Source organism: Mobula birostris, chromosome 4 (assembly GCF_030028105.1).
Source record: "Mobula birostris isolate sMobBir1 chromosome 4, sMobBir1.hap1, whole genome shotgun sequence".
In the NCBI taxonomy this organism is placed as follows: Eukaryota; Metazoa; Chordata; class Chondrichthyes; order Myliobatiformes; family Myliobatidae; genus Mobula; species Mobula birostris.
This window is the reverse complement of record NC_092373.1, coordinates 34,860,241-34,886,843: the sequence shown is the minus strand read 5'-3', so window position 1 is coordinate 34,886,843 and position 26,603 is coordinate 34,860,241. Positions and strand designations below refer to the sequence as shown.

General features: G+C 43.6%; 1 protein-coding gene across 10 annotated transcripts in view; it reads right to left on the bottom strand.

The window, feature by feature from the left end:
• Positions 1 to 693: 693 nt before the first annotated feature.
• Positions 694 to 26,603, bottom strand: part of mul2 (mitochondrial E3 ubiquitin protein ligase 2) — a 60,729-nt gene continuing 34,819 nt past the window's right edge. For all 10 annotated transcript variants that reach the window (XM_072255131.1, XM_072255126.1, XM_072255128.1 and 7 more), the window contains 2 exons: positions 5,912 to 6,032; positions 694 to 4,520 (listed from right to left, as the gene is read on the bottom strand). In XM_072255131.1, coding sequence (XP_072111232.1) covers positions 3,785 to 4,520; positions 5,912 to 6,032 — 857 coding nt within the window. In that variant the 3' untranslated portion in view covers positions 694 to 3,784. The remainder of the gene's footprint in view (positions 4,521 to 5,911; positions 6,033 to 26,603) is intronic.

Below are 26,603 nucleotides of genomic sequence, written 5' to 3'. Positions count from 1 at the left end.
TACCCTGGCAAAGCTGGAATCAGTTCTTTTACTAAACTACTGTGTAGTAGATATAAACAAAAATCTGCATTCATTTTTTTTGAGATACAGCACAGAACAACCCTTCTGGTGCAATGAGTTGCAAAGCCCATATTTAACACTAGTGTAATCACAGGATAAGTCACAATGACCTATTAACCTTTGAATCTTTGGAATGTGAAGGGAACCAGAATGTCCGGAGACCCATGCATTCTTGGGGAGGACACACAAGCTTCATACAGGTGGCACTAGAATTGAACTACTAACTCCGATGCACTGAGCTATAATAGTGTCGCACTACTACATTAAAGTGGTGCCTGCTATTACCATTTGTAATAGTTGTCAAAGTACTGCAAATGCAAGAATGACAGATTAAAATAAAAAGTTATTTCCAGTTTTAGCCATTACTCTAAATTAAATCTTGACTAATCTAGATCCCCCATCCTGTTTTTTTTTATTTGGAAGTAGCTACTTTTTAAACTTGTCACACACGCAGGTTATGGCTGGTCACGTTGTCATGTATAAATGTAATCAGTATCTAGAAAGCATCCTAAAATTGACTAACTGTAAAGTTCATTGGGATGATGTGGTGCCATGCAAAAGTATTTAGCCCCAACCCTTTGTTTACATAAATGAGTATTACAATCCAGGATTTTGAACAATTTAACAGGCAATTTTTATTTGTGAATCACAGTAGAGCCAAATCCCCACCCACCAAAAATGGGAAAAATTATAAAGCATGAAAAACTAAAAATCCAAAAACTGAGAAGTCAGCAGTTCAAAAGCATTCATCCCCCCCTTTGCTCATTTGAACCAGTTCTCACAGCTATTACAGCCAGCAGTCTTTTTGGATAAGTCTTCAATAGCTTTGCACAATGTGATTGGGCAAGTTTGCCCATTCCTCCTTGCTAAATTTCTCAAGCTGTGATCAGGTTAGTTGGGGAGTGACAGCTGACAGCAATCTTAAGGTCTTGCCAGAGATGTTGGATCATGTTAAAATCAGGGCTCTGACTGGGAGACTCAAGGACATCAATTTTGTTTATTTGAAGCCACTCCAAGGTTGCTCTGGCAGTGTGCTTTGGGCCATTGTCCTGCTGAAAGATGAACTTCCCCCCAGTTTAAACTATCTGGCAGAGTCTAGCAGTTTTTATCCAGGATCTCTCCGTATTTTGCAGCATTCATTTTCCCATCAATCCTGACCAGATTTCCAGTCCCTGCTACTGAAAAGCATTCCCATAGCACGATCAACACAGAATGCTGGAGGCAGCATCTATGGAAAAAAATTGTCAATGTTTTGGGCTGAGACCCTGCTGAGTTCCTCCAGCATTTTGTGTTGCTTGGATTTCCAGCATCTGCAGATTTTCTCTCATTTCCCATAGCATGATGCTACCTCCACCATACCTTACAGTAGGGATGGTGTTATCTGGCTGATGCGCAGTATTAGATTTATGTGACACATACCACTTAGTGTTAAGGCCAAAAAGTTCCACTTTAGTTTCATCTGACTATAAGACTTCCTACCACATCTTTACAGTATCTTCTAAGTGACACTTTGCAAAGACTTTACGGGCAAGAATATGTTTCATTCCAGCCAGGGCTTCTTCCTTGCTACTTCCATAAACACCCTTTTTTGTGCAAGGCCTTAGAGATTGTGGAGCCATGAACTTCATCTCCATGTACAGCCACTGACTTCTGCAGCTCACTCAGAATGACTGTTGGTGTCACAGTAGCTCCTCTTACAAGGGCCATTCTTCTCTGTGATTAAGCTTAGAGGGGCAGCTTGACCTAGGCAGTATGGCTGTGGTTTCATATTTTTTCCATTTTTCATGATGGACTGCACTGAGGTCTGAGATACTTTCAGAGACTATAAGATGGTCTTGAACCCCTTCTCAGATTCTCTACTATCATTTCTTTGCCTGAATGCACTTTTGTCTTCATTTTGGTTTGGTCTGCTGAAAATCTACCATACTGTTGGACCTTACAGAGAAGGGGGTTATTTGTTCTTATGAATTCATTGAAAACAGGTGATCCTCCAACTTTCTACATCAACATATTGGGTGAGTTGGTAAGGTAATATGCAGTATTGCACCTGAGGAAAGTTAGGATAGTAATTACAAAGTGGATGAATAATTTTTCAGCTTCACAGATTAGGTTTTTAAAGTTTTAGAAATTGTTGACAGATTTTAGAATTCTTCTTGATTTGACATGATGCACAAGGTTAAGCTTAGAAAATGAGACCTTAAAAAGTGAAAATAGTTTTGGGGGCTGAATACTTTATCAAGGCACTGTAAATGTAGGCACAAAAATGTCAATTTTTTCATCACGTTCTCCACAAACAGTACAGCATTTTTGAAAAAGTGGACCAGCATAAGATGCTGAAACTCTAGAAATAAATCAATGGAGAAGCTTTTAAGTTTTATATATCAATCTATATAATCTTGACAAATTTACATAACGAAATGCTTGCTGCCTATAACAATTAAGAGTGAACCACAAACCTTTTAGAATCAGGTTCAGTCAGCAGATTTCATTTAGAAGCACTGATTGGTTCCTGTTAATTTTCATTTATAAACAAACTACTGAGGTGAAACAATCTAATGCAAGGAAGCCAATACAACTGCAGGAACGTTTTTTTGGTGTGAATACTAAACTGCGTGTACAAGATGTTTGAGTGACCAAGCCGTGTAAAATATATTAAAAGTGTAAACATAAAATTAGTTAAAGAGCTTTACTTTTAAAAATAATCACTTTTCTGAATAAGCTTTACCATTTTTTAAAAAATTCCTTTCCAAATTATGCTCTTCAACTCCACTTCTTTCCTCCCTACTATGCTTCTCCCTTGGCATTGGAGAGTGCTTTGTCACAGTACTAGCTCCGCAGTCCTACTACTACTCTTCATGAATGATTTAAGCTCGTGTAGTGGTAGATTGCAATCACAGAAACCTACCGTCAAATTCATTGCAAAGAAAAGCAAATGTTAGTTTTTATTTCACTTACCACAGATCATAAAAGTGCTGGTCTCCTGCTCTGATGGTATGGATTATCAAGTCACTGGGTTTTCCACCTATCCAAACAACACTATTCCTATCTTATCAATAAGTGAAAAATTGAGATGAACTGAAGGAAATTAAAAACTAAGTTTATTCATTCACATGTTTCTAGTCTCACTTGCCTAGTTCTGTTCAGTGCCTATTATTAATGAAAATATTTTTATTAAAGGACATGTATATTCAAATTTTCAATTCAGGACATTAACTATAAATTAACTTGTAGAGAAATACAGTCATTCTACACCCTGAGTAAAAGTTATTCCAGAATTCTGAAGTTTGCTTTTAAAAATAAGCATTAAGTACGGCAGCACCATTAAATACGATTAAGTACCAGTTGGTTACGTTCATTGCTTCCAATTTATTCCACAATGGCTTTATGACAAATATGAAAGGTTGCCTTGTCAAAAATTCCAACTGGCATTATTACCATTCCAGCTCAACTAACTTGATGAGGTCTTTCTTGTGATGTTTTGTGAAGTGTACCTAAATCAAGAGTAATCAGCAAAGATCCATAGCCAGAAAATAGAGAATAACAAACCTACGATGGTATATTCAGAAACCCATGTGTCAGGGTGGTCACAGTGACTAATGTGGAGGAATTTCGGACATTAATACACTATTTTAACCACTGTATAAATAAAAGCGCCTGACATCCTGATTGCAGAATTGCAATTAAAAGGCACTTGATCATGTTGGTTGGATTGTGCAAAATATTCTCATGCTTGGTAAAGGGGAACTATTCTGACTATGGTACTTCGACAAATTGGGCAAGTTGGTGTGGGGAGCGCCCGATGACAATCGTAACAGCAGCAAACATGACCACAAGTTAGGAAGACACATTCCCGTGGTTTAGATAGACAAATCACACAAGCATTTGCTGGAATTTCATCTTCATCACCAACTGTTTTTGCCCCAGCAGTTTCTCTCCTTTCATTGAACAGTTCATAACTCCTCCTTAATTTCTCCTGCTCCTGCTTTTCATTAAACTCCCGGTACATCCTACGCAGGACAACCATAATTAAAGCAATGCCAGTCAGTGTGCAGGTGGCCGTAAACACCTTCCAAAGTTTGATAGTTGATTCTTGCTGTTTTAGTATACTTGGGAAATCCATGGTACTTAGGAAATATTCCAGACCATCTTTAGGAGGTTGCAGTTTGATAACCTTATCAGAGTCCAAAACAAGCTCTCCAATCCCTGTCAAAGTGGCCCCAACACGGACTATCTCTTCAGTTTCCAGGAAGCCTTTGGGCTTCTCACCACTCAGGTAGTGCCCAATGATATCTGTGAAGCCTTGCGTAGCCTGGTGAAATCGTTCATATACCGTTTCAAACTGCTGTCCTGATGCCTCCAGTGGGCTGATTACACGAACTGCAAATTTTCCTCCTTCAGGAGAAATCAGGTCAAAGGGTACGATATTCACTCTTTCATGTACAACTCGCTCACTATCACTCCTGTTAAAAAGAAGTTTTCATTAAATAGATGTCAAAATATTTTTAGTGTACATATGGTTCATAGAATAAAAGATATGAGGTATTCTGCCAAATCTGTATCTCTGTAGAAGGGTGCCTTGAAATTTGTTCTATGTCTTGCCATGCACTTGCAAGGTAAAGAAGAGCATCCATCTTATTAGCACAATAATTATTGGCTAAGTTGTTCAAATACTTCTCCTTGAAGCAACAAAAATGATTACATCTTCCGGCATGCTATCCCTGTCTCAAATAATTTTCACACTTTATATAAAATCAGATGGCCGCATAATATTCAAGTACAGAATGTTATGAAAATCAATCTCAAAATTATAACTGACAGTGACGACTATGTCTTATTACAGCAGGTAACTATTACTTCAGAAGTTTAGAAATTTAAGCACTCTCAACAACAAGTCTCCTAAAACTGATGGTACTAATTGTTTGAACTCTCACACAACTAGTATGAGAGAGTTCAGCATATGACTACATTGTAATAAGTAGCTGCATTCTGAATTTTCAAACCAGGTACAGGTGATTGATTGGACAGCAGTACCACTATACTACTACTACAGCTGAATATGGAATGTAAAAATACTGCATTCTCAGTTTACTTCACAGCTATCACAGGGAGAGAATTTTCACCTTCTTCAGAAAGCAATTCCACTTAAACTGGTACTAGAAATAACCTTCAAATAAAATAAAATTTCAAGGGGACTAGAATACAAAAGCAAGGATGTAATGCTGAGGCTTTATAAGGCATTGGTCAGACCAGAATTGGAGTACGGAGAGTAGTTTTAGGCCCCTTTTCTAAGAAAGGAAATGCTGGCACTAGAGAGCATTCAGACAAGGTTCATGAGAATGATCCCAGGAATGAAGGGTTAATGTATGAGAAGTGTATAATGGCTTTGGGACTGTACTCACTGGAGTTTTAAAGAATGAGGGGTGATCTCATTGAATGGTTTAGATAGAGTAAATGTTTCCTATAGCAGGGGAGTCTTGGACCAGAGGACACAACCTCAGAAGAGAAGGACGTCCCTTTAAAACAGAGATGAGGAAACATTTCTTTAGCCAGAGTGCGGTGAATCTGTGAGATTCATTGCCACAGACAGCTGTTGAGGGGAAGTCATTGGGTAATCTTAAAGCGGAGTTTGATAGGTTCTTCATTAGTAAGGGCATCGAAGATTATAGGGAAAAGGCAAGAGAATGGGTTTGAGAGGGATAATAAATCAGTGTGATGAAATGATGGAGCAGACTTAATAGGCCAAATTCTGATTCTATGTCTTAAGGTCTAAAACTATCCAAATTTCAGCAATGAAATTTAATCAAAGAAAATTTAATGAACGCAAGGTTGTTGTAGACACACAGACACATACCAACTTCTGGCCAAGCTATTCCAGATCAGTTTGTGCTCTTTCAAAATAAGCCTTTGCATTACGCCAGTGCAGTCATCTTGATAATGGCTACGCAATCTCTCTCCAACTGGCTGAGTAATTCCTGTTTGGGAGTGGGTTTTAAAATAGAAGATTTAAATACCAAATGAAAAAGCAAGTATATTACGGTTTAGAATGATAGTTGACATAAAATTCAAGTTAATTCCAGGGTCATCACAATACTTAAGAGAACAGATTAAGTGATTCACATTTTCACACACAAAAAAAACGTACTGGAATGGTTGCAACTTCAAATTAAATGATTAACAGTTTCATTCTTTCTACATAGTCTTAATTGCATACAGTTTTTAGCAGAAGTAATAGACTGAAATCTGCTTAAATTTGGGCATGTTTTTTCAGTCTTTAGCCCTTCAGCAAATGGGTGAAAAAGAAAAAGTACACATTCACTATTATCCAAGCTACTGAGAAAAAGACCTCAGCACCATTAGATAAGGAAAGTGTAATTTGTTGGATGGCGCAGTGTTAAGAGACCAGCTTCTTCCACCAAAAAAAAGGATATGATCTTCAAATTTCAGGTTGGTTTTTACCAATATGACAAAGTGCTAAGCGGATGCTTTGCATTGTTACGGGGGAAGGGGGAGGGGAATATAAGACTGATAAGAAGGGCACAATACTCAGCTTTTAAACAGCACTAAGTTATAGTTCAGGAATAGGTAAATTGGCAAAATGGATACACATGCAGCAGATGCAATTTAACAGGGGTTATGAATCAGTGTATTATGGTAGCAACGACGATAAAAATCAGTATTCAATGCACTGGACATAATTTATTGAAGGTGGCAAGGTAGGGTGAAAAGAATTGAAGGAGCAAGTTTCTTGGGATTATTAGTAAACATAGAAACATAGAAAATAGGTACAGGAGTAGGCCATTCGGCCCTTCGAGCCTGCACCGCCATTTATTATGATCATGGCTGATCATCCAACGCAGAACCCTTCCCCAGCCTTCTCTCCATACCCCTGAACCCTTTAGCCACAAGGGCCATACCTAACTCCCTCTTAAATGAACTGGCCTCAACTGTTTCCTGTGGCAGGGAATTCCACAGATTCACCACTCTCTGTGTGAAGAAGTTTTTCCTAATCTCGGTCCTAAAAGGCTTCCCCTTTATCCTCAAACTGTGACCCCTTGTTCTGGACTTCCGCAACATCGGGAACAATCTTCCTGCATCTAGCCTGTCCAATCCCTTTAGAATTTTATACGTTTCAATCAGATCCCCCCTCAATCTTCTAAATTCCAACAAGTACAAGCCCAGTTCATCCAGTCTTTCTTCATATGAAAGTCCTGCCATCCCAGGAATCAATCTGGTGAACCTTCTTTGTACTCCCTCTATGGCAAGGATGTCTTTCCTCAGATTAGGGGACCAAAACTGCACACAATACTCCAGGTGTGGTCTCACCAAGGCCTTGTACAACTGCAGTAGTACCTCCCTGCTCCTGTACTCGAATCCTCTCGCTATAAATGCCAGCATACCATTCGCCTTTTTCACCGCCTGCTGTACCTTCATGCCCACTTTCAATGACTGGTGTATAATGATACCCAGCTCTCGTTGCACCTCCCCTTTTCCTAATCGGCCACCATTCAGATAATAATCTGTTTTCCTATTTTTGCCACCAAAGTGGATAACTTCACATTTATCCACATTAAATTGCATCTGCCATGAATTTGCCCACTCACTCAACCTATCCAAGTCACTCTGCATCCTCCTCACAGCTAACACTGCCACCCAGATTCGTGTCATCTGCAAACTTGGAGATGCTGCATTTAATTCCCTCATCCAAGTCATTAATATATATTGTAAACAACTGGGGTCCCAACACTGAGCCTTGCGGTACCCCACTAGTCACCGCCTGCCATTCTGAAAAGGTCCCGTTTATTCCCACTCTTTGCTTCCTGTCTGCTAACCAATTCTCCATCCACATCAATACCTTACCCCCAATACCATGTGCTTTAAGTTTGCATACTAATCTCCTGTGTAGGACCTTGTCAAAAGCCTTTTGAAAATCCAAATATACCACATCCACTGGTTCTCCCCTATCCACTCTACTAGTTACATCCTCAAAAAATTCTATGAGATTCATCAGACATGATTTTCCTTTCACAAATCCATGCTGACTTTGTCCGATGATTTCACCGCTTTCCAAATGCGCTGTTATCACATCTTTGATAACTGACTCCAGCAGTTTCCCCACCACCGACGTTAGGCTAACCGGTCTATAATTCCCCAGTTTCTCTCTCCCTCCTTTTTTAAAAAGTGGGGTTACATTAGCCACCCTCCAATCCTCAGGAACTAGTCCAGAATCTAACGAGTTTTGAAAAATTATCACTAATGCATCCACTATTTCTTGGGCTACTTCCTTAAGCACTCTGGGATGCAGACCATCTGGCCCTGGGGATTTATCTGCCTTCAATCCCTTCAATTTACCTAACACCACTTCCCTACTAACATGTATTTCGCTCAGTTCCTCCATCTCACTGGACCCTCTGTCCCCTACTATTTCCGGAAGATTATTTATGTCCTCCTTAGTGAAGACAGAACCAAAGTAATTATTCAATTGGTCTGCCATGTGCTTGCTCCCCATAATCAATTCACCTGTTTCTGTCTGTAGGGGATCTACATTTGTCTTTACCAGTCTTTTCCTTTTTACATATCTATAAAAGCTTTTACAGTCAGTTTTTATGTTCCCTGCCAGTTTTCTCTCATAATCTTTTTTCCCCTTCCTAATTAAGCCCTTTGTCCTCCTCTGCTGAACTCTGAATTTCTCCCAGTCCTCAGGTGAGCCACTTTCTCTGGCTAATTTGTATGCTTCTTCTTTGGAATTGATACTATCCCTAATTTCTCTTGTCAGCCACGGGTGCACTACCTTCCTTGATTTATTCTTTTGCCAAACTGGGATGAACAATTGCTGTAGTTCATCTATGCAACCTTTAAATGCTTGCCATTGCATATCCACCGTCAATCCTTTAAGTGTCATTTGCCAGTCTATCTCAGATAATTCACGTCTCATACCTTCAAAGTTACCCCTCTTTAAGTTCAGAACCTTTGCTTCTGAATTAACTATGTCACTCTCCATCTTAATGAAGAATTCCACCATATTATGGTCACTCTTACCCAAGGGGCCTCTCACGACAAGATTGCTAATTAATCCTTCCTCATTGCTCAAAACCCAGTCCAGAATAGCCTGCTCTCTCGTTGGTTCCTTGACATGTTGGTTCAAAAAACCATCCCGCATACATTCCAAGAAATCCTCTTCCTCAGTACCTTTACCAATTTGGTTCACCCAATCTACATGTAGATTGAATTCACCCATTATAACTGCTGTTCCTTTATTGCACACATTTCTAATTTCCTGTTTAATACCATCTCCGACCTCACTACTACTGTTAGGTGGCCTGTACACAACTCCCACCAGCGTCTTCTGCCCCTTAGTGTTACGCAGCTCTACCCATATCGATTCCACATCTTCCCGACTTATGTCTTTCCTTTCTATTGCGTTAATCTCTTCTTTAACCAGAAACGCCACCCCACCTCCCCTTCCTTCATGTCTATCCCTCCTGAATATTGAATATCCCTGAACGTTGAGCTCCCATCCTTTGTCACCCTGGAGCCATGTCTCTGTGATCCCAACTATATCATAATCATTAATAACAATCTGCACTTTCAATTCATCCACCTTATTACGAATGCTCCTTGCATTGACACACAAAGCTTTCAGGCGCTCTTTTACAACTCTCCTAGCCCTTATACAATTATGTTGAAAAGTGGCCCTTTTTAATGCTTGCCCTGGATTTGTCGGCCTGCCACTTTTACTTTTCTCCTTAGTACTTTTTGCTTCTACCCTCGCTTTACACTCCACCGTCTCTCTGCACACTTAAAGATGTAGAATACAAAAGAAAGTCTAACTATTAGGCCCAAACTTGAGCACCAAACACATTTCTGAGCATCACACTTTCAGAACTATGTGTTAAAAAAGGTCCCAAGATTTAAATGGCTTCAAGGTCTTGGGTATATGTATAGACTGTGTGAGTGTTTTTTGTGGTTAGCACATAAAACAAATCTTCAGATGCAAATGTGGACTGTAGATTAAATATAAAATGCAGCTGTAAACAATGGGGTCCTAAGAATCATGAACCGAATTAACTACAAGACATCACATTTAACTGGAAGACCGGACAGTACTTATTTAAGTTTGTTATTTGTGTATATTTGGCTGTCTGTAGTAAGGGTGTGAAGGTAGTGGGTGTTTCAGAGGAAGCATTGTGAATATAAGATCATAAAACATAGGAGCAAGATTAGGCCATATGGCCCATCGAGTTTGCTCCGCCATTCAATTATGGCTGATCCTTTTTTTCTCCTCCTCAACCCCATTTCTCGGCCTTCTTCCCGTAACCTTTGATGCCATGTCCAATCAAGAACCTATCTACCTCTGCCTTAAATACACCCAACAACCTGGCTTCCATAGCTGCATGTGGCAATAAATTTCACAAATTCACCACCTTCTGGCTAAAGAAATGTCTTCGCATCTCTGTTTAGAATGGACGCCCTTCTATACTGAGGCTGTGCCCTCTTGTCCTAGACCCGGGGTCCCCAACCTTTTTCGTACTGCGGACTGGTTTCTTATTGACAATATTCTTGCGGACCGGCTGACCGGGGGGGGGGGTTGCCAACGTACAAGAGTAGCAGTCAAATACATTCAGTTTACCCCGAGAAAGACAATGACCATGAAGCCTTGCGCGGGCACCAGTGCACATGCGTAACTTGCCCATGCGTTTACGTGCCGATTTCTGTTGGTGGCGGGGGTGTGTGTTAATCACAACCGGAATATAGGTGATAAGTGGCTAATACACTCAATTTCATTTCTAAAAGGGTTTATCTAACGAATTTAATATTAAACACACAGTGCATATTTTCCTCGCATGAATATAGCGATAAGACAATTATCAGGGGAGGACAGGGGAGCTTGAAGCGTTGAACGAACTTCCAGTAGAAGTGGTAGAGGCAGGTTAGATATTATCATTTAAAGAAAAATTGGATGGGTATATGGACAGGAAAGGAATGGAGGGTTATGGGCTGAGTGCAGGTCGGTGGGACTAGGTGAGAGTAGCGTTCGGCACGGACTAGAAGGGGCGAGATCGCCTGTTTCCATGCCGTCATTGTTACATGGTTATATAAGTCACTTGTAATAGCATCATAACATTTTAAGTAACGTTTGGATATCAAACACACAGCGCATATTTTCCTCGTATGAACATATAAAATCATTGCAACGCACCAATATCGCTGTATCAGTGGGAGCCCTGGGCTTGTTTTCCTGCAACAAGACAGTCCCATCGAGGGGTGATGGGAGACAGCGATATTCGAAAGGGGTTCCTTATGTCCAGTCTATTCCGCAATTTAGTTTTTGTTCCATTCATTGCAGAGATATGTTGGAAATGGAAGCAAAGTTTTCAGTGCTTTCCTGAATATCTCAGGATATTTAGCCTTGACTTTGATCCGGAATGCCGGCAGAGATGTTATGTCAAACATACTTTTCAGCCCACCGTCATTTGCAAGCTTGAGGAGTTGATCTCCTTCCCGTGCTGACACGGATGACGCGAGGTTAATGACCTCGCGTGCGTTCAAGCTCAACAGTGGGCGTGACAGGGAATGAGGAAAGGTGCAGCTGACTCCTATCGCCAAATCATATTGTTTCCTCGCAGCCCGGTAGCGCATGCCTTGCGGCCTGGTACCGGTCCGCGGCCCGGTGGTTGGGGACCGCTGTCCTAGACCCTCCCACCATGGGAAACATCTTTTCCACATCTACTCTGTCTAGGCCTTTCAACATTCGAATGGTTTCGATGAGATCCCCCCCTCATCCAAGTAGCTTGGGCAGGAGAAGATGGCGGCGCGACATAGCTTGCAGCGGCCACTCCGATGGTGATATCTGTTATCTGTCAAGTAGGGTGCCATGCACAATCCTGATTTGATGGAGACAGACATGAGAGCATGGAGGAACATCTGGTGAAACTTCTGAAATGCTTGCTTCACTGCCGCTGCTAGTATGTGATCCAGAATCTCCGGAGGGGAAGGCCCCGAGTCCTCAGCTTTGCTTGTTGCTCGGCACCGGGGCGGGGTCGAAGCGCTCGGCAGAGGATGGTGCTCGGTGTCGGAGGGCTGGTTGGAGGCTTGAAGTTTTCGGACGGACTCAAAGTCGGCTGAGGTCAGGTGCTTCCAATGCATTGGCAAGCTTGCAGCGCTTGGGAGGTTCATGGCAGGGAGAGTTTCTCCCTTCTGTTGCCTGCGTGAGATGATGGGGCTATCGGAACTTTGAGACTTTTTTTTTACCGTGCCCATGGTCTGCTCTTTGTCAAATAACGGCATTCCTTTGCACTGTTGTAATTATATGTTATAATTATGCGGTTTTGTCAGTTTTAGTCTTGGTCTGTCCCGTGTTCTTGTGATATCATTCTGGAGGAACGTTTGTATCATTTTTTAATGCATGCATTTCTAAATTACAATAAACGAGGACTGAGTGACCTCATAATCTAATCTAATCCTTCTAAATTCCAGCGAGTACAGACCTAGAGCCATCAAACGTTCCTTGCATAACCTTTTCATTCCTGGAATCATTTTTGTGAATCTCCTCTGGACCCTCACCAACGCCAGCACATCTTTTCTGAGATGAGGGGCCCAAAATGGTTCACAATACTCAAGCTGAGGCCTCACCAGGGCCTTATAAAGCCTCAGCATCACATCCCTGCTCTTGTATTCCAAACCTCTTGAAACAAATGCAAATATTGCATTTTTGGATTAGATTAGATTAGATTCAACTTTATTGTCATTGTGCCGACTACAGATACAAAGCCAATGAAATGCAGTTAGCATCTGACCAGAAATGCTAAGAATAGTGTTATTTACAAAATAACTGCAAATAAAAAGTAAGTGCTACAGCACACAAATATAAAAGTACTGAGACAATGCAATATGGATGCAATACTGCTTAGCGCTGTGATGTGAGGTTCAGCAGGGTCACAGCCGCAGGGAAGAAGCTCTTCCTGTGCCTGCTGGTGCGGGAGCGGAGGCTCCTGTAGCACCTACCAGATGGGAGGAGAGTAAAAAGTCCATGGTTAGGGTGAGATGCATCCTTGATAATGCTTTTCGCCCTACCCAGGCAGTGTTTATGGTAGATGTTCTCAATGGTGGGCAATAGGGTGCTGATAATCCGCTGGGCAGTTTTCACCACATGCTGAAGTGCTTTGCGAACTGATACAGGACAATTGCCATACCACACTGAGAAGCAGTTGGTGAGTATGCTCTCAATGGTACAGCGGTAAAAGTCGTCAGTATCCTGGGACAGAGGTGAGCTTTCTTGATGCTCCGCAGGAAATAAAGGCGCTGTTGCACCTTTTTGACCAGGATGGAGGAGTTCAAGGATCAGGTGAGATCCTTGGAAATATGGACACCAAGGAACTTGAAGCTTGATACATGCTCCACTACAGATCATTGATGTATATGGGGGCGTGAGTGTGGCTCCTAGCATGCCTGAAGTCCACAACAATCTCCTTGGTCTTCTGAGTGTTAAGGGCCAGGTTGTTGTCGGCACACCACGTGGCCAGGTGCTGGACCTCGTCCCTGTAGGCCTTCCTCACCACCGACTCAACCTGCAAGTTAACCTTTACAGTGTTCTGCACAAGGACTCCCAAGTCTCTTTGCATCTCAGATTTGCGGATTTTCTCCCCGTTTAGAAAATTGTCTGCACATTTATTTCTATTATCAAAGTGCATGACCATGCATCTTCCAATATTATATTTCATTTGCCACTTTCTTGCCCATTCTCCTAATCTGACTAAGTCCTTCTGCATGCTACCTGTTTCCTCAACACTACCTACCCCTCCACCAATCTTTGTATCACCTGCAAACTAGGCAGCAATGCCATCTATTTCATTATCTAAATCATTTATATACAGCATAAAAAGAAGCGGTCCCAACAGCGACCCCTGCGGAACACCACTAGTCACTGGCAGCCAACCAGAAAAGGATCCTTTTATTCCCACTCTCTGCCTTCTTCCAATCAGCCAATACTCCAACCATGCTCCTAACTTTCCTGCAATACCACTGGCTCTTAACTTGGTAAGCAGCCTCATGTGTGGCACCTTGTCAAATGCCTTCTGATAGTCCAAATATATAAGATCCACTGCATTATCTATCCTACTTGTAATCTCCTCAAAGAATTCATAGAACCATAGAACATTACAGCACAGAAACAGGCCTTTTGGCCTTTCTTGGCTGTGCCAAACCATTTTTCTGCCTAATCCCACTGACCTGCACCTGGACCATATCCCTCCATACACCTCCCATCCATGTACCTGTCCAAGTTTTTCTTAAATGTTAAAAGTGAGCCTGCATTTACCGGCCACATCGGGAGCACCGGACGCAGTATATCACCCCAGCCGACTCACAGGTGAAGTGTTGCCTCACCTGGAAGGACTGTTTGGGGCCCTGAATGGTGGTAAGGGAGGAAGTGTAAGGACATGTGTAGCACTTGTTCCGCTTACACGGATAAGTGCCAGGAGGGAGATCAGTGGGGAGGGATGAGGGGGACGAATGGGTGATATACTGCGTCCGGTGCTCCCGATGTGGCCTTTTATATATTGGCGAGACCCGACGCAGACTGGGAGACCGCTTTGCTGAACACCTACGCTCTGTCCGCCAGAGAAAGCAGGATCTCCCAGTGGCCACACATTTTAATTCCACATCCCATTCCCATTCTGACATGTCTATCCATGGCCTCCTCTACTGTAAAGATGAAGCCACACTCAGGTTGGAGGAACAACACCTTATATTCCGTTTGGGTAGCCTCCAACCTGATGGCATGAACATCGACTTCTCTAACTTCCGCTAATGCCCCACCTCCCCCTCGTACCCCATCTGTTACTTATTTTTATACACACATTCTTTCTCTCACTCTCCTTTTTCTCCCTCTGTCCCTTTGAATATACCCCTTGCCCATCCTCTGGGTCCCCCCCCCCCCCACTTGTCTTTCTTCCCGGACCTCCTGTCCCATGATCCTCTCGTATCCCTTTTGCCTATCACCTGTCCAGCTCTTGGCTCCATCCCTCCCCCTCCTGTCTTCTCCTATCATTTTGGATCTCCCCCTCCCCCTCCAACTTTCAAATCCCTTACTCACTCTTCCTTCAGTTAGTCTTGACGAAGGGTCTCGGCCTGAAACGTCGACTGCACCTCTTCCTAGAGATGCTGCCTGGCCTGCTGCGTTCACCAGCAACTTTTATGCGTGTTGCTTGAATTTCCAGCACCTGCAGAATTCCTGTTGTTAACATCCTTGTAGACCTTCTCTGCACTCTTTCAACCTTATTATTATCTTTCCTGTATTTTGGGACCAAAACTGCAAGCAGTATTCCAAATTTGGCCTCACCAATGCCTTATACAACCTCACCATAACACTCCAACTCTTATACTCAATACTTCGATTAATAAAGGCCAATGTACCAAAAGCTCTCTTTATGACCCTATCTACCGGTGATGCCACTTTTAGGGAATTTTGTATGTGTATTCCCAGATCCTTCTGTTCTACTGCACTCCTCAGTGCCCTACCATTTACTTTGTATGTCCTACCTGGGCTTGTCCTTCCAAAGTGCAATACCTCACACTTGTCTGTATTAAACTTCAGCCCATTTTTCCAGCTGGTCCAAATCCCTCTGCAAGCTTTGAAAACCTTCCTCACTGTCCACTACACCTCCAATCTTCGTATCATCAGCAAATTTGTTGATCCAATTTACCACATCATCATCCAGATCATTGATATAGATGACAAATAACAATGGACCTAGCAGTGACCCCTGTGGCACACCACTAGTCACAGGCCTCCACTCAGAGAAGCAATCCTTCACTACCACTCTCTGGCTTCTTCCATTGAGCCAATGTCTAATCCAATTTACCACCTCTCCATGTATACCTAGCGACTAAATCTTCCTAACTAACCTCCCATGCGGGACCCTGCCAAAGGCCTTACTGAAGTCCATGTAGACAATATCCACTGCCTTCCCTTCATCCATTTTCCTGGTAACCTCCTCCTAAGACTCTTAATAGATTGATTAAACATGACCTACCATGCACAAAGCCACGTTGACTCTCCCGAATAAGTCCCTGTCTATCCAAATACTTGTAGATCCTATCTCTTAGTACTCCTTCCAATATCAAACTTACCGGCCTATAATTTCCTGGATTACTTTTAGAGCCTTTTTTAAACAACGGAACAACAGGAACTATCCTCCTATCCTCCGGCACCTCAGCCATAGATACCAACATTGTAAATATATCTGCCAGGGCCCCTGCAATTTCAACACTAGTCTTCTTCAAGGTCCGAGGGAATAACCTGTCAGGTCCTGGGGATTTATCTACTCTGATTTGCCTCAAGATAGCAAGCAACTTCTCCTCTTCAATCTGTATAGGTTCCATGACCTCACTACTTGTTTGTCTTATTGTCATAGACTCCATGCCAATTTCCTTAGTAAATACAGACGCAAAAAAACCATTTAAGATCTCCCCCATTTCTTTTGGTTCTGTACATAGTCTACCACTCTGATCTTCAAGAGGACCTATTTTATTCCTTACTATCCTTTTGCTCTTAATATACCTGTAGAAGCTCTTTGGATTATCCTTCACCCTGACTGCCAAAGCAATCTCATGTCTTCTTTTAGCCCTCCTAATTTCTTTCTTAAGTATTTTTTTGCACTTTTTATATTCCTCAAGCACCTTATTTGCTCCCTGTTTCCCATACATGTCATACATCTCTCTCTTCTTCTCTATCACACCTGAAACATCGGTACTCTGGAACATTAAGCTGCCAGTCCTGCCCCTCCTGTTGCCAAGTTTCACTAATGGCTATAATGTCATAATTCCATGTGTCAATCCACGCCCTCAGCTCGTCTGCCTTCCCCACAATACTCCTTGCATTGAAATAGACACACCTCAGAAGATTATTACCACCACACACAACCCTTCTATTTGTGACTGCATGAACTGTTAACATCATTTATTTTCACCCCCGCTCCACTATCTGCTCTGGCACTCTGGTTCCCATCCCCCTGCAAATCTAGTTTAAGCCCTCCCTAACAGCACTAACAAACCTCGCTGCAAGGATATTGGTCCCTTTGTAGTTCAGGTGTAACCCGTCTCTCTTGTACAGGACCCACCTTTCCCAGAAGAGGTCCCAGTGATCCTGAAATTTGAAACCCTGCCCCCTACACCAGTTCCTCAGCCACGTGTTCATCTGCCAGAGCATCCTGGCACGTGGCACAGGTAGCAATCCTGAGATTGCCACCCTCGATGTCCTGCTTTTTAACTTCCTACCAAGCTCTCTATACTCACTCTCCAGGACCTCCTCACTCTTTCTTCCTACGTCATTGGTACTGATGTGTAACATGACATCTGACTGATCACCCTCCCACTTCAGAATGCTGTGCACGCGATCAGAGACATCCCTGACCCTGGCACCCGGGAGGCAACAAACCATGCAGGAGTCTCTGTCACGACCACAGAACCTCCTGTCTGTACATCTAACTATCGAGTCCCCTATAACTACCGCTCTCCTCTTTTTCCACCCTCCCTTCTGCACTGCAGAACCAGACTCAGTGCCAGAGATCTGGCTACCGCAGCTTATCCCTGGTAAGTCATCCCCCCCAACGGTATTCAAATCGGTATACATGGTACTTGTTGTTGAGGGGAATAGCCACAGGGGAACCCTGCTTTGCCTGCCCTTTCCCCTTCCCTCGCCTGATGGTAACCCAATTACCTGTGCACTGCTCCTTTGGCGTAACTACCTCCCTGAAGCTACTATCTATAAACTCCTCATTCTCCCGAATGATCCAGAGGTTATCCAACTCCTGCTCCAGTTCCCTAATGCGGTTTGTTAGGAGCTGCAGCTGGATGCACTTCTTGCAGGTGTCGTTGTCAGGGAGACCTCCGGTCTCCCTGACCTCCCACATCCTGCAAGGGGAGCATTCCAACATCCTGCCTGGCATTCTCTCTTCTCTAAACAAACAAAACAAAACGTATCAGAACCTACCCTTGTCTCTGCTTGTTCACGCTAAAGCCTGTTGAGCCAAAGCCGCCCCACTCTGCTCCCTCTCACTCTGCTGTCTGCTGTATATGGTGGTCTTTCTTAGAACCCTTGGTGCTCTACGTCACACCCCTGCGCAGTCTAGCCTCTTTTCCCCGAGCAGTGTAAAAACAAAATGACTTCTCTCTGAGATTCCTTTGCTCCTTCACTCTCAGCCTCTTGCTCCGATTTAAAAATTCCAACAGGTTCATCAAGCAGGATTTTCTCTGAAGGAAACCATGCTGACTTTGTCTTATTTTGTCCTGCGTCACCAAGTACTCCATCATCTCGTCCTTAACAACTGACTAACATCCTCCCAACCACTGAGGGCAAGCTAACTGGTCTATAATTTCCTTTCTGCTACTTTCCTCCTTTCTTAGAGAGTAGAGTGCCATTTGCAATTTTCCAGTCCTCTGGCACCATGCCAGTGTCCAATGATTTTTGAAAGATCATTTCTAATGCCAGCACAATCTCTAACGGTACCTCTCTCAGAACCCTAGGGTGCAGTTCATCTGGTCCGGGAGACTTATGTATTTTTAGGTCTTTCAGCACCTGCTCCCTTGTGATAGTAACTGCACCCACTTCTCTTCCTTCACACACTGCATCTGGCACTCTGCTCGTGTCTTCATCAGTGATGACTGATGCAAAATACTCATTTAGTTCATCTGCCATTTCCTTATCCCCCGTCATTATTTCTCCTGCCTTATTTTCTAGTGGTCCCTCATCTCTCTTTTATTTTTAACATACTTGAAAAAGACTTTTACTATCCACTTTAATATTGTTTGCTAGCTTGCTTTTATATTTCATCTTTTCCCTTCTAATAATTCTTTTAGTTGCTCTCTGTAGGTTTTTAAAAACTTCCCAATCCTTTATCTTCCCACTAATTTTTGCTTTGTTGTATGCTCTTTCTTTTGTTTTTACATTAGCTTTGACTTCCCTTGTCAGCCACGGTTGTACTATTTTGCCATTTGAGTATTTCTTCACTTTTGGAATATACGTCATGCACTTTCCCCATTTTTCCCAGAAATGCATGCCATTGCTGCTCTGCTGACATCCCTGCCAGCAGCTCCTTCCAATTTACTTTGGCCAACTCCTCTCTCATACCACTGTAACTTCCCTTACTCCACTGAAATAATGCTACGTCAGACTTTCTCCCTATCAAATTTCAAGTTGAACTCAATCATATTGTCATCACTGCGTTCTTTTACCTTAAGCTCCTGAATTGCCTCCAGTTCATTATATAATACCCAATCCAGTATAACTGATCTCCTAGTAGGCTCAACGATAAACTGCTCTATTAGGCCATCTCTTAAGTCATCTCTTAGGCAATCAACAAACTCACTCTCTTGAGATCCATTACCAACCTGATTTTCCCAACTGACCTGCATGTTAAAATCTCCCATGACTATCATAACATTGCCCTTTTGACACTCCTTTTCTATTTCATGTTGTAATCTGTGGTCCACCTCTCAGGCACTGTTGGGAGGCCTGTATATAACTGTCATCAAGGTCCTTTTACCCTTGCAGTTTCTTAAGTCAACCCACAAGGATTCAATATCTTCTGATCTTGCTCTTCCTGACAGTCTGACTGCACACTACCTTTACTTTTTTTAACATCTGTCCTACCCTGAGTCCCATTACTCCTGTTCTCATCCCCCTGCCAAATTAGTTTAAACAACAACAAACCTGCCCACAAGAGTATTGGGTTCAGGTACAACCCATCACCTTTAACAGGTCATACCTCCCCCAGAAGAGATCCCAATGATCCAAGAACCTGAAGCATTGCCCCCTGCACCAGCTTCTCAGCCATGCATTTATCTGCCAAATCATCCTCACTGGTGCGTGGCACAGGCAGCAATCCAGAAATTACTACCCTGGAGGTCCCGTTTCTCAGCTTTCGACCTAGCTCTAAAAATTCCCTTTTCAGGACCTCTTTGCCTTTCCTTTCTATGTCATTGGTACCAATATGTACCAAGACATCTGTCTGCTCTCCCTCCCTCTCCAAAATGTTGTGGACGCGATCTAAGACACTCTTGACCCTGGCACCTGGGAGGCAACATACCATTTCGGTCTCCCGTTCATGTCCACAGAATCTCCTGACTGTTCCCCTCACTATTGAGTCCCCTATCACTACCACTCCCCTCCTCTCTCTCTTTCCCTTCTACACCACAGACCCATGCTCAGTGCCTGTTACCCGGTCACCATGGCATTCCCCTGGGAGGTCATCCTTCACAAAATAATCCAAAGCAGCATACTTATTTTTAAGGGAAATGGCAACGGGATGCTCTGCTCTAACTGCCTGTTTACATTTCCATTCCTCCTGACAGTCACCCAGCTACTCACCTCCTGCAACTTAGGGGTGACTACTTCCCTGTACCCCTGATCAATTATCTCCTTACTCTCCCATACAAGCCGAAGGTCGTCCAGCGGCTTTTGCAGATCCTTAACATGATCTCCAAAGAGCTGTAGCCAGACGCACTTCACACAGATGTAGATCCGTGAGACACTGGGTCTTCCGGGACTCCAACATCCGGCATGAAGAACACACGACTGCCATTTACTATAGCAGGTACAGTATGAGAAAAACAAAATGAAAACCTTAACAGAAGGTTGCCCACAGCCAACGTCTCCTCCAAGCCGAAGCCTGAAGCTTCTACTCTCGCCACTGGCCTACTCTCGAAAGTGGCCGCCCCAACAATGACTTGTCCCTCCTGATTTTTTCTTTTGATTTTTAGCATATAGAATGTCATGTAGTGTTCGGTCAAGCAGACGTCTTGCTCCTCTCTTTCTGTTCCCTCACTCACTTTCTCTCTCACTCGTGCCTCCAAAAGGCTGTCAGCTTATTTGTAAGTGCTTGCCTCAAATAAAAAGACTGCTTTTTATATCTACCATCTGCGTCACTCCAGTGACTTTGCTCACATGATAACAGACTGGAGAGGCCGAATAGTTCATGGAGCAGGAAGTTTCAGGAAAGGTGTTAAAAATTACACTGAAATAAGGAGAAATGATTTGTTTGGTAGCAGGATCAAGATCAAGAGGTTCACTTTCCTAGTAACTGGCAAAATAAAATCTAATTGGAAAATGGAAAGTCATTTAAAAGCAAGTAGATGGATTACTTTAAAAGGATGGTATTCAAAGATTCAATTGCATATTAATAGAAAATTTATTTATTAGTTGAAGGAAAAGCTTTTTGCATTGATATGAGGAAAGGGAGGCAAATAAGGGTATAATTTATGCTTTTTGGTAAAATCCTATCTTTCTGCACCGTAGGACATTTCTAAATAAGAGGTGATAGGTAAAATTCACTGTACAGTACACATTTTCTCAGGCATTACTACATCCATGGTAGCCTAACTGATTTTAAATGCAGAAAAACTGTACAATAAAACACAAAATACACTTCACATAGGATTCTTCACATGATATCTCTCAGCTATGTTAAGCAGTAGACATATGCTTTCTAGTGGCTGAGAACTAGAATTACAACTGACCAAAAATCTAATAAATGCTGCAGCTGTTAATTCTAATAAAGTTAACCAATTCACAAATTTTCAATGCTTTCAGCAGAGAAAAAAGTCCAAAAGAATAACGATTAGGTTTTCCCATATGAACCTCAAGACATTTAATCTAAAAAAAACCTTGTTTTAAACACAGAACAGGCCTTTTGGACCATCACGTTGTGCCAATCTGTATATCCTTACTCCACTATCAACCTAACTCTTCCCTCCTACACAGCCCAGAACCCTCCATTTTTCTTACCCATGTCCCTATTTTATCAGACTTTTCCACCACCCCAAAAGTATATTCCAGGGTGAAAAAGGTGCTGGCTGTCAACTTTATCTCTGCTTCTCATAATACTATACACCTCTAATAGATTACGTCTCACTGTTTCATAAGAACTTGCCAAGCGACATATCAAGCAGTCACTTTATTTCAGGCAAAATTTTTGAATCAGGCCAAGACTTAGGACTTTAAAACTGTCGATCTCTATTCACCCATGCATCACAAGTTTGTTGCAATCCCATAGCACAGGAGTTGCCAACTTTGAGCTGCTTGACAGACAACAATGCAAGTGTGGTTAAGGTGGTTAAGAAGACAGGAGATTCTGTTCAAGAGCTGTGAGGTAATGATGCATATCTATAAGACACTGGTTAGACCATCCCATCGAGGACATCACTGTCTTTAAATCCATCACCATTCAGGCCAATCAGAAGCCACGGCTGACAGCAGAGTTTCGGACATTGCTGAAAGAATGTGATGTTGCCTTCCGCTCAGGGATAAGTCAGCAAGACAAGCACATTTCCATGCCATCAGGAAGGTGAAATAGGACCACACACAAAAAATCTACAGGCATTTCTGTGATATCAGGGACACACAGTGAATGTGGCAGGGCATTCATGACCATAACAAACCATAAGACCACACTGCACACTAATGACAGTGACACCTCCCTTCTGGATAGGTTTTATGTCTTCTATACATGGGTTGATGCAATGATCGACATGCTGGTGAGGAAGGCCCCCCTCCCATCGAGAAGCGAGCACTTTGGCCACAGCGGACGTAAAGACGACCCCAGGCAGGGTCAACCCACGTGAAGTTGCGAGGCCTGACAATATACCTGGTCATACGCTGAAAGACAGTGTGGCCCAACTAGCAGATATTCTCATGGGCATCTTTAACACCACTGAGACAGCCCACTATCTCTGTAGGCTTCAGGTCACTGTCATCACTCCAGTGTTTAAGAGGCCGACAATAAACTGCCTTAATGACTATCGTCCTGTGACACTGATCTCAATAATAATGAAGTGCTTTGAGCAAGCTGGTCATGAACTGCTTTAAATTCTGCCTTCCCACTACATTGGACCCCTACCAGTTTGCATATCACCTGAATCAGTGCACTGGTGGTACAATAGCCTCTGCCCTCCACTCAGTCCTGTCCCACCTGGAGAACAGTGTCTTCTATGTCAGAATGCTGTTTATCAACTCCAGTTTGGCATTCAATACAATCATTTCTCAGAGGCTGGTGGGTAAACTGTCCTCTGTCCTCTCATCACCCCCCTCTGTTTGACTTTTTGACAGTGAAACCTCAGACAGTACGTGTTAGCAGCAACATCTCTAGCCCCGTGACGCTGAACACTGCCCACGGGTGCACGCTCAGCCCGCTGTTGTTCACACTGCTGACACGTGACTATACTGCGAAATCCACCTCTAACCACATCATTAAGTTCCCTGACGACACAACAGTGGTTGGCCTTATTAGCAACAATGATGAATTGGCATTAAGAGAGGAGGTAGTGTGGCTTGTGAACTGGTGTGACCACACAGCTTGAGTCTCAACGTGGACAAAACTAAAGGGATGATCGCAGATTTCAGGAAGGTGCAGCTGACCACTCCCTACTGCACATCAACTCTACTCCATGGAGAAAGTCAAGAGCACCAAGTTTTCTGGTGTGCACATCCTTCAACACCACCTCTTTAGTCAAACAAGTTCCAGCAGTGCACTCCACTTTCTAAGGAGGCTGAGCGAGTGAGGCCCCCTCACTCTCACCCTAAGAATCGAGTCTCCAGACCAGCTGGTTCACCGTCTGGTATAGGAATCGCAAGGCATTGGACAACAAGACCCTGCAATGGATTGTGAGGACTGCTGAAGAGAATCATTGGGGTCTCTCTCCCTCCCATGTAGGACATATACAAGAAATGCTGCATTTGCAGGGCCCTCAGCATTGTCAAGCACCCCTCGCATCTGCTGCACAATCTCTTGGACCTCCTATCTTCAGGCAGAAGGTACCGCAGTACAAGAATAAGGACCGTTAGGCTGGGTAACAGCTTCTTCCTGCTGGCTGTGAGGCTTCTGAACACCCTGCAACCACTTCTTTATGACTGCACCGGTAGTATACTGTTGTATATTTAACTGTACGTCACACGTACACTTCATGTCAACTTGTATGCAGAATACTTTTGTTTCTGTTAATATTATTGTTTTGCACCCTGGTCCTTGATGAATATTGATTTGATTAACTGTATACATGTGTACAGCTGAACTTGAACACTTGGGAGTATTGAGTTCAGTTCTGGTCACTTCATCATATGATGAAAGTAGAATCTTCAGAGACAGTGCAAAAGAGATTTACCAGGATGCTGCCTGGATTAGAGAGCAAATCTAATGAGGAAAGGTTGAGCGAGCCAGGGTTTTCCTCTTTGGAGAGAAGGAGAATAAGAAGTGACTTGATAGAGGTATAAAAGATGGTAAGAGGTATAGATAAGGTGGACAGCTAGAGACTTTTTCACAGTGTGGAAATAGCTAATAAAAAGGAACATAGCTTTAAGGTACACACATCAAAGTTGCTGGTGAACGCAGCAGGCCAGGTAGCATCTCTAGGAAGAAGTACAGTTGATGTTCTCTTCCTAGAGATGCTGCCTGACCTGCTGCATTCACCAGCAACTTTGATGTGTGTTGCTTGAATTTCCAGCATCTGCAGAATTCCTCGTGATAGCTTTAAGGTGATTGGAGGGAAGTATATGGGGGAAATTGTCAGAAGTAGTTCTTGTTTACCAAAGATAGAGAGTGGTTGGTGCATGGAATGCACTGTCAGTGGTGGTGGAAATAGAGGCAGATACATTAAGGACATTTAAGAGATTCGTAGATAGGTACATGGATAATAGAAAAATGGAGGACTATGTAAGAGGGAAACATTAGATTGGTTTTTGAGCAAGCTAAAATTATGGCACATCAGGGGCTGAAGGGCCTACGCTGTACTGTACTGCTCTATGTGTAATGCCCTGTCCATAGCTGGGAGCAGAGATTTCAAAGACAGGGTTCTATCGTTTCTGCTGAATGAGGGGAAGGAGTGGTTGGATTTGGAATGTCTAATTAGTCTCCGTCCTCCAGGGAAGAGCGAGAGTTCAGAGTTGACATCTGCCCTTACCCTTCTAGCGAATAAGTGGCCCAGTGCACAGGCAGAGGGTCCACACCAGAAGCTAAGAATGTTCTGTGGAATAACGCCCGCCCCCAAAGGGGAAGAGGAGTATGAAACTTGGGCAGAGCAGACCTCTCAGTTGTTAGATGAGTGGCAGAGCTCTGAGGACGTAAAGCGACAAAGGCTGGTTGAGAATATGAGGGGGCAGGCTGCTGACTTTGTAAGGGCCGTGAAGTCCCAGTACCCCCTAGCAAATACGGCCAATTACATGGGAGCACTGGAAAATGCATTTGGCACGAGAAGAAGCCCAATGCAGCTCATGACGGGGTTTCAGAACATGCGTTAGAAGCGGGAGAAGCTTTCTGCCACATTTTTCAGCTAGAGAGAGAGCTAAATAGGAGTCATTCAGGTGGCTGAGGTGGATCAGTTAAGAATGGACCAAATAGCAAAGGGCACCCAATCCCAGGACCTGATCGCTTGGGGTCTCCAACTGTCCCATAAGACGCAGCCCCCTCCCGCATTTGTTGAGCTGATCAGAGAAGTAAGGGAGGAGCAGAATGTGTCGGAGGCACGGGAGGGCTCCGTCAGCAGGGTACAGTCCTCGGTAGTAGCCCCTTATAGTGAAGTGACCATGGCTAGCCCAACCGAGGAGATTGTGGCAGAGTTGAGAACTGAGATGTCCCGGTTGTTATCAGCAGGTGTGGCCCCCTCCCCCCACCGTATGATGGGATGGATAGAAAGGCTGACCCCCTAAGGGAACGGACCACGCAGAGGGCTGCCGATGGCCAGGGTTCCATGAGAAGGGTAACACCTCGGAAGTGAGCCCCCGGATACCTAAGCAGAAAGCGACGTCAGGAACTTTAGAGGAGACCCAGTGAGGGAACAGCCTGGAATCTCTGGGGGAACATGTTCCCAGCAACATACCAAGGAACCTTCGAAAGTGAAAGACCCTATTCCTGAAGGCTTAGTAGGGCCATGCTCCACTGTATTGCTACTGATAGAGGGTATTTGTGCTTAAGCCATACTCAACACCGGGTCGCAGGTCATGTTGCTGTACCGTTCATTTTACAACCGGTATCTGACGCATTTACCACTGACACCATTCAGTGCACTGGAGATCTGGGGTCTTGGTGCTGGTGATTATCCATACAACAGTTATTTATCCGTGAAGCTGGAGCTTTCGGAGGCCAATGTGGGAGTGGCTGAGGTCCCTGATATATTAGTGCTGGTTTGCCTGGACCCCATTGAGAAGGGCGGCGTTTCAAACCTGGTGGAGACCAACACACCTCTGTTGAGGAGGCTCATGGGAGACTGCAAGGAGAAGGCCGGTGACAGCTTTCTGGGAACATTGTCCATGCACCTGGTGTTTCGAGTGGCTTTTGAGGAAGTGCATGGCTGCATTGGGCCAGATGCCGAGTTTAGACGAGGGACCGTGTGGTTCACCCAATCGAAGCCAATCATGTTATGGCCCGGGGAAGTAACAAGAGTGATGGGGACCCCTAACTTTCCCAGAATGCCTGAGGGCAAGGCCGACTTATTGGATGCTCCGGAAGACAACAAGGGGGAGTCAGGATTTCCTGCTGGGATACTGGTGAGGACCAAAA